Below are 8,418 nucleotides of genomic sequence, written 5' to 3' on the forward strand. Positions count from 1 at the left end.
GATTACACAACAGTGACAGGTGCTAAGGGTCTTTGCTGTGATTTCTATGTGCCTTTGCCAAAAAAAAAAAAAAAAAAAAAAAAAAAAAAAAAAGAAAAAAAGAAAAAGAAAAAGAAAGTAAAGCAAGCAAGCAAGCAAATACTTAGACACAGGCATTTCACAACTGGAAAATAAATACATCCAGTTATTTTTCCTCCCACAGAGAGGGCTGAAAGAAAACTACCCAGCCCAAAGTGAACAGGTTTCTTGACCTGGACAGTGAACTTTCAGGTGATTTCCGAAAGAAAGGAAATAATGTCAACAACTACAGCACTTTAAAGGGACACAGGAAGGATCCCTCCTCAGCAGAAGCTTCCGGATAAGGACTGAGAGGCCCAGTCTGAGAGAACTTCAGAAATCCCACACCAGCCTTCTATGCATATGTAAGGCACATGTCGTAGGATGCATAAGACATAAAACCACACAGGAGGTACTGCAGCTGTGTAGTGTGTTTCCTTCAGCACAGCACCTGTGCCCAGGTCTGCATCTGCAATACTTGGCCTCAGTCTCCCCTTGTGCACAAATGTCTTCCATGGTCTCCACCCCCAGAATAGTTCCCCCCACACCTGACTTGGAAAAGGCAAAAACACCCAGATGGTGTGTTTGCAGAGACTGTTCTGTTGCTACCATCTTCTGTCCCTTGTATTAAGTCTTCAAAAATGCACACAACTTAACAAAAATTGAATTTATGTATTTTAATGAGAAAATATTATTTAGACTAGGTCATAATTTAATGTAGACACCTTTTTAAAACTCTGTCTTAAAATGGGCATGCTGGAAACAAGGACATCAATATTTTAAATGCCATGCGAATCCTGTGCAGGGAGGAAGAAGGATAAAAGGGGGGAAAAATTCACAGCTTGGACAACACTACAATTTCTTTTTTAAATTAAGCAGGTCACACCGGAACAACTGTTGGGTTGCTCTTTGTTTGTTTTTGTGGTTTTTTTTTTTTCCAGTCAATTACCTAGGACGCTAAAAGGAACATACCAAACCAAAGTGCATTTTACACAGTGTAAATCATTCCTATTTACAACTCTCTGCAGCCCTTTAGCTTCGCAGGAAAGTTCTTCTAACAGAAAGATCTCTGGTGACATCCCCCTCGCGTCCCCAGTCGGGTTGTCTACAATCTTCCTCACTTGCCCTAGGTGCTTTCTCCGTGGGGCATAGTTCACGGTTCTTTTTTCTTTTCCTTTCTTCACCAAAATAAATAGCTAAAAAGGTCTCTAAATAGTAAGAAAGTTAACATCCCAATTAACTTCCCCCGTTCCCCCTACCTCCCCCCCCCCAAAGCTGGCCAGAAGAGTAAACATTCACATTACAACAGGTAATTGTAAAGAGGACTCTGCCCTCTCGCCTGCCGAGCCAGGCAGATGTTCAAGTTCACTGTTTACATTTTTTTTTAAACCGCGCGCTTTGTAAACAATAACAGTGACTTTTAGCTGTGTTTTGCTTGTGTGTAGGACAAGCATCCTCCCCAACTTAGCAGCCTCTCTCCTGACTCCCAACTAAGGGTGCCTCTAGCCGAAAACAAAACCCAGAGTGAATGAAAGAAAAATCTTCAGTAGAAGGTGGGGAGGCAGCCTGGGCAAGCAGCGGTCCGCCCATCCCGGCCTGCTGGGCGGAGGCGAGCCCGGAGGAGGATTAGTGGGTCCAGTGGCCACGGATTTTCAGGCCCTAAGGAGATCCAGCCCGCGTTCCGCTGCAGCCACGGTGGCCTTCAGCTCTCGGGCAGTGTCTCTGGTCTTGAAATTGCGCAGAGTCCGGAGCTCCGCCGATCCAAGCGCAGAAGATGAAGGTTGTCCCCCGCCCCGCTCCCGCCTTTTTTGTTTTTTGTTTTCTCCGAACAGGAGGGAGTCGGGGTGTCCTCCCTGTTGTATGGGAGTGCATTTCTGGGACCCCTGACGGGCCGCTTGGCTTGGGGTAGCCCCTGTTTTCTCTAGTGCCATATGGGAGCGAAGACAACTTTCACGCGCGCCTTCTGGCAAGTTTGTGGGTTGTCTTCTGGGTCCAAAACCAAAAGTTATCCTAAGACAGAGGATTTAAGGAAGAAGGTGGAATGGACAAGTCAGGGTGGCGGTTCTAGGTCAGAGGGGGCTGGACCCGGACTCGGAGCTGGGGAAATGGTGAGAGGGGTAGTGTGGAGGTGACCGAGAGGGAGCCCCAGTTTCTGTTGGGTCAGTGCACCGCTACTGAGTGCAAGGCAGAAGCCGGGCTGGTGAGTGTCTCGCTAGGGGTAGCGGGGCTGCTTTGGCTGGTGGCTGTCTGCGAGGACGTGGGGCTGAGCGAAGGCGGCGAGTTCGAGAGCAGGGTGGGGATGGGTGCGGGCAGCGCCGGCAGGGCAGGCACTGCGGCCGGTGTGGGCTTGATGGGCACTGGGATGGCGGGCAGCGTCTGGCCCGCGGCGTGGCACAGCGGCTTCAGCGGTACTCCATAGGCGCTGTAGTCGCCACTCGCCATTGAGATAGGGGTGGCTGAGTCGATCATCCCCGCTGAACCGTACACATGGGGCCAGCCGGTGCCCAGAGAGCTGCCCATGGTAGTCAACTGGTTAGGGAGCGGGTAGGCAGCCGGAACCGGCTGCATGGCAGAGAAAGCCAGTCCCCCAGGCATCTTGTACTCCCTCGCGATGATGTTCTCGATAGCGAAGGGGTGCTTGAAGCCAGAGGGCTGCGCCACGCCGCCCAGGTTGTAGGCAGCGGCGGGCATCTGCGGCAGATGCGTGCCTGAGGCGGCCAGCGCGCTGAGTCGCAGCTTAGCCTGCTGTTGGAGGTACTGCGCGGCGTCCGCCGGCTTGCTGGGCGCCAGGTGGTCAGACTTGAGCACCTTGAAGCGCTTGCGGCGCCGTAGGAAGCTCCCGTTCTCGAACATGTCCCCGCAGCTGGGATGCAGCGCCCAAAAACTGCCTTTGCCCGGCTGGTCTGGCCGCCTCGGGATCTTGATGAAGCAGTCGTTGAAAGAGAGATTGTGGCGCAGGCTGTTCTGCCAGCGTTGCGTGTTCTCCCGGTAGTAGGGGAAGCGGTCCATGATGAACTTGTAGATCTCGCTGAGCGGCAGCATCTTCTCCGGGGAGCTCTGGATGGCCATGGCGGTCAGAGAGATGTAGGAGTAGGGGGGCTTCTGGTCGCTGTACGTGTTGCGGCCCGGCCGAGGCATCTTCTCGCTTGCCGGCTTGCTCAGGGTCTGCGCGACCGGGAGAACTGGTCGGCTCTGAGAAGGGGTGGGGGTGGGGGTGACGGAGAAGGGCAGCATAGGTGCAGAGATACCCGGAGGTCACTCAGGCCGAGTCAAAGACGTAGGGGGTGGGAGTGGGGGTTCGGATGCCTGCAACTTTGGGCACCAAACTGGATGGGCTCAGGTAGGGGACGTGGAGAGGGGAAGACCGCGGTAGGAGGTAAGGGTTGTGGGAAAGTTAGTAGGGCCTGGGTTCAGGGCAGGGGGCACAGAAAAAGATGCTCACCTTAAAGTTGTTGCAAGTTGTCGATCCTCATCCGGGACGACGGCGCTGGTGGTCGAGTTCCTCCCCGCGTGCGACCGGAGCGCAGCGTCGGGGACCAGTGAGGCTAGCTGCAAGCCTGGCTTGGGCTCAGCCTGGCAGAGCTCCGCTCCGCGGCCTCCGCGGCGTTTCTGGGTAGTGCGCCCTGCCGGGAGGCCGGGCTCCGCACCGAGTGCCCAAGCGGACAGTGGCAGCCGCCGCCTCAGGGATCCAGAAGACGCTGCTGTAGCGTGCGCGGTTCCGCTGAGCTAGGTGGCTGCCTCCATGTCCACTCTCGAACCATCTGATAGTTTTAAGCGGTGACAGGAGCAGAAAAGACCCCTGTAGCGGCGCTTCATTAATGTGCCACTTCTTGCTATCGTAAGACAATCGCCTTGGGAGGAGGAGGAAGAGGAGGAGGGAGCGGGGGCTGCAGAGGGAGGGGACTGAGGAAGAGGGGAGAGAGCCTGGCCAGCGCTGGTTTCTTTCACACCTATTTACATGGACACCTTGGCCAATAGGAATCACTTCCAACAGAAGACCGGGCAACCGGGAAGAGCCTCTGCCGCCCGCGGGGAGCGGGCAGCGCCCGCCGGTGTGCGCGTTGTGAAGGTATGAATAGACTGCGCGCCGAGCCAGGAGCTAGGCGACCACTCAGGCTCCGAGTTAGCTGCCGCGCCTATGGTGTTTGACATGGAAATTGCTTGGCTGGGGTATTCTGTTTCCTCTGCATTGTATCGGGTTTGTATTGTTAGCTAACTTCCAGCCTAGGCTTTCTCTGGAAGGGCGGCCCTTTTACTTTGCTTGGCACTGCCTGGGTTGGTTGAGTGGGTCGTTAGAATGGAAACATACCTCTCAGCCCCACCCCCAGAGTCCAAAAATTTTTACTCGGTCTCCTGGAGGCTTCAAAGCTAGAGCATGTCTTTTTTTTTTTTTTTTAAGGTGGTAAGATCAGTAGACACATACAGATGTAAATACTTGGACGGCTGGGTAGATGGGTCAGTTTTGAATGTGACTGTGTTAGGTAAGGTTTTTATTAATATTATTAAAATATTTTTTTGGTTGTGAGCCTAGCCTTTATCAGCTGAGCCATCTCTCCAAGCCAAGGTAAGTTTTGGGGTTTTCTTTAAAGGATAAGGAAAAAACGGACGAAGGTCGTAGGTTTTTGCTTTATAAGTCTTTCAGCAATTTGATGGGTACAGGAAGACTCAGGGGACCCTGAGGCAAGGCGGCATGCAGACCTAGGGAGGGCCTGAGTTTGTCTAATATGCATTATCGCTTCAGGGTCTTCTCCTTTCTCCAGGTGATTGGGAAGGCTGGAGTTTGTTAGAAGTTAGCACGTCAGCATTTTGAAGCCCCCCCCCCTTTTTTTTTTTTTTTTTTTTTTTTGCATGGGAATAGTTCCTTTAGAGTTTAGAATGTCATGAAAAGACAAAAGGTGCCTGCTGAGACCTGCGGAGGACCAGCAAAGTTTTCCGGGTTGGCGATGGGGAAAGGAGTGGCCCCGGTCTTTTGGCCTAGTGAGGGTAAGCTCGCTTCTTTGAGTTCGGATTTGCCTTGTGAGGGTTAAATGGATGATTATCATTATCATCATCCTTGTCGCCATCATCATCAAACTGCTATGGAATAGACAGTGAGTCAGACAGCCCGCATGCACGCAATGAATACCAGCCGTGAGTCGCCACGCTGTTCAGCGCTTTGCTTGGCCTTTGTGGTTTTAAAAAGAACCTCATGCCTCCCTGTTAAATACTCAATACCCAAAGCCTGAACAGAACCGTCTTTAAACTCTGGAAACCTTCCCCCCCCCCCCTTTCTTCTTCCCACTTCCCCTAGGAGGAGATTGAGAGTTCTAGTGTGAAGTTTGTTACACTCTGAATGGCAGTAGAGCTTCAAGAAAAACCTTTCAGCTTGCGAGCACGCGCGCGCGCGCGCGCGCGCGCGCGCACACACACACACACACACACACACACACACACACACACACAAGCGCACTCACCCACCCACTCACATAACTTCATTAACCAGTTTCGAAGCTGGTCAATAACTCACCAAAACGTAACTTAAACACGACGAATTTAGGAGATTAAACAATTTCATTAATATTGAAATGGCTCTGGCGCCTGGGCCGCCGCGTTTTAGATGCAAGCGCACGTTTTTCAATATTAACAGAGTGCTTGAAGGGAAGACTCGTGTCACCTTCGTAATTCGGAAAAAAAAAAAATAACCGGGGGGGGGGCGTAGGAGCAGGGAGGTGGGGATGGGGCACTGACCTGTCTCTGGGGGCAAAGCTACAAGAGGGCAGATATGTGGGTTTCTCTTCTTCAAAGATTAAATCAGTTGGACCCTAGGCGAAGTTGAGCCAGGAGCAGCCCGGCTGACCTGAGCTGCGCGCACCACCGCCGCTAAGGAACTAAGGTTTGGGGGTGTTTCTGCGCGTGCCCGAGTTAGGCTCCAGGACCTGTAGTGGGAGGAGCTGGGAGCTCAAAGGGGTGGAGAACCCGAGGGATGTTTGAAGAGGGATGGAGGGCTGGCCCACTTCTTGCCTACTGCAGACACAGCTGCCTTCGGAGGCACTAAAGTAAGCTCTGCTTTAAGCGAGGCGGGTGTGCTCGTGGATGGAGAGGTAGTGGAAGCCCTCGAGTATTTTAAAGACCCTTTTTAGCAAACACGCGCACGAGTTCAATCTGAAATGCAAAGACGAATAAAACTGTTTATGGTGGTTGCATTAGAGATAGTAGACGACTGTCGCTTTCACCCTGGTGACAAGGAGCAAAGTACTTTCCTGCCCTGTATGGGTGCCTGTTGATGGTGAGGGATAAGGAGCAAGTGTTTTTGTTTTGTTTTTATTTTAACAATTGGCATTTTGTTGTCCTGCAAAAGGAGCCATTGTGTGGCAGTCGAAATCACTGCTCAGAGCAACAGAAGATTAACTAAATTCTAAAAGTGGAAACGTCCATGGGGTTGGGGGCGGAGGGCCACCACCACCACCACCACCATCACCCCTCACTTGGAATAAATCTTTGTTCATCTCCCTGGGGAAAATTGTCACCACGGAGTTCATGCAATATCACATGTAGGAACTGGAGAAAGGAGCTGAGGTTCTCTGCCCAAGCTCAGGCTTAATCAAGTAAACAGAGCTTAATCGCATGAGCTTGCCTTGCGAGGGGAAAAGTTCTGTGAGAGGCGCCTTTACTCGTGGGCGTTGCTACAAAGTTCTTCCTCGATTGCTGTCAGGGGTCTTCAAAGCCCTAGGGGAAGGAGGGGGGGCGTTGCAAGCTGTTTACAGCATTTTAAGGGTGGTGTTATAGAGAGGAAGGGTGCTTTCCAGAAATCTTGAAAAAGTGCGTCCGAGTCTATTGTACAAAACCCAAAGCCAACAGAAGCTGGGTGGAGGTGGGAGGGGGCAACATCGACCCGGGGGCTTAAGGGGTTGTTGGGAAAACTGTATAAAACACACACACAAGTCAATTATACTCCGTGTGCCAACCAACTGGAAATCCCTTCCAGCAAGGGCCGGCGTTCATCGCTTCGTCAAGCCCACTGCCTACCACCTTTCTCCACTGAAAGTTTGCTAGTGCCTCTTTTCCCACAAGCTGGACCACACACGGCTGCAGATTTTGCAATAATTTATGCTAATTTCCCTCCATAAATCCACAATTCGCTTCAGTGGCACTGGGAGTGAAAAGGAGACAGAGGGGTGACAAAAACAATATTGATTTTAATTCCTTGTGTTGTTAAGCAGGTGTGTGTGTGTGTGTGTGTGTGTGTGTGTGTGTGTGTGTGTCTGGCTTGTGAAGGAGAAGAGGGCTCCCAGAGAGGAGAACCCTCCCCTCCCGCCAAACCCACCAAAGCACTCCAGAAAATAACTGCGCCCCAGTTTGTTAATATTTACCAAACCGGATGGGAGATGGAAGGAACGTACACAGCAGCTTCTGAAGGTTTCCCAGACGCTAAAAACAAAGCCCACGGCTCCCTGCTCAAAACATGAACCGTCTGCAGTCTGCAGTGATAAGGCTGAGCCAGGCTTTGCCCCGGCACTCAGTTTCTCCCCCATTTATCCCTTCGCTCTCCTGCAGTACCCCCGTCCTTCACTTCTCTCTTGTGTGACGCCGGTCCGCTCTTGGGCGACCAGAGCTGATCGTGGGGGCAGCCGGGAAGACTGAGGACCGGCCTGTAGAGGCTGCGGAGGTTTGAGGGTCTTGCAGGTCTCCTGTGGTGCGCCCCACTATTCCTGGTCGCCTCGGACATTGGCTGCTGCGCTCATTCTGAGAAACCCGCGCTAACGCACCGCGCCCCTTTGTCCTATCAGTCATTCTTCACCAAATCTGCACTTTGGTGGCGTGAAACGACTTAGCTCTCCTTTCAAAAGGAGTTTGTTCCCGGTGTATTCAGTACTAAACAAACTTCTTCAGCCTGTCAGTGGACAATTAAAAAAAAGATGCCGTCCTGAGTGTCGCAGGCTGTTTGTCCTGGGCATTGTCCCCCCCCCCCTTCCCCGCTACCCCCAACACACACCTCATCCCACAGCCCGCACGACTTTGCCTCGCTTTCCTGTCCTGGACCTCAGGAACGCAGTGAGTCAGCTTATTAGCTTGCCGGATCCCTTGCACCCGGCAGCAAGCACTTGCCCTCAGAGACTCATCCCGGACACAAGAAACATTCACCCTTGCTTTTCCCTAGCTTACCCTTACCGGGCGGGAAATAAAACTGCCCCAGGAAGGAAGGCTGGTGAGGAGACACACATTTTTCCTCTTGTGCCAACCGCGACTGGTACCAAATGCCACCCTACCATCTCTGCCAGCGGCCCTGCTACCAAGTGAGCACATTTTTACCCAGTAGCAGGGAAAATGCCTGATTTCGTGGGTTGATGACTGCCACGTGTGTGCGTGGAACCTTAACTCAGA

General features: G+C 52.3%; 1 protein-coding gene across 1 annotated transcript; it reads right to left on the bottom strand.

Annotated features, from left to right (window-relative positions):
* Positions 1–1,652: 1,652 nt before the first annotated feature.
* On the bottom strand, positions 1,653–3,235 carry Foxb1 (forkhead box B1). Its single transcript, XM_051155863.1, has one exon. It carries the CDS (start codon positions 3,193–3,195, stop codon positions 2,218–2,220), a length of 978 nt encoding a protein of 325 aa, XP_051011820.1. The 5' UTR covers positions 3,196–3,235; the 3' UTR covers positions 1,653–2,217.
* Between the last annotated feature and the right edge of the window lie 5,183 nt (positions 3,236–8,418).

Source organism: Acomys russatus, chromosome 14 (assembly GCF_903995435.1).
Source record: "Acomys russatus chromosome 14, mAcoRus1.1, whole genome shotgun sequence".
Lineage (NCBI taxonomy): Eukaryota > Metazoa > Chordata > Mammalia > Rodentia > Muridae > Acomys > Acomys russatus.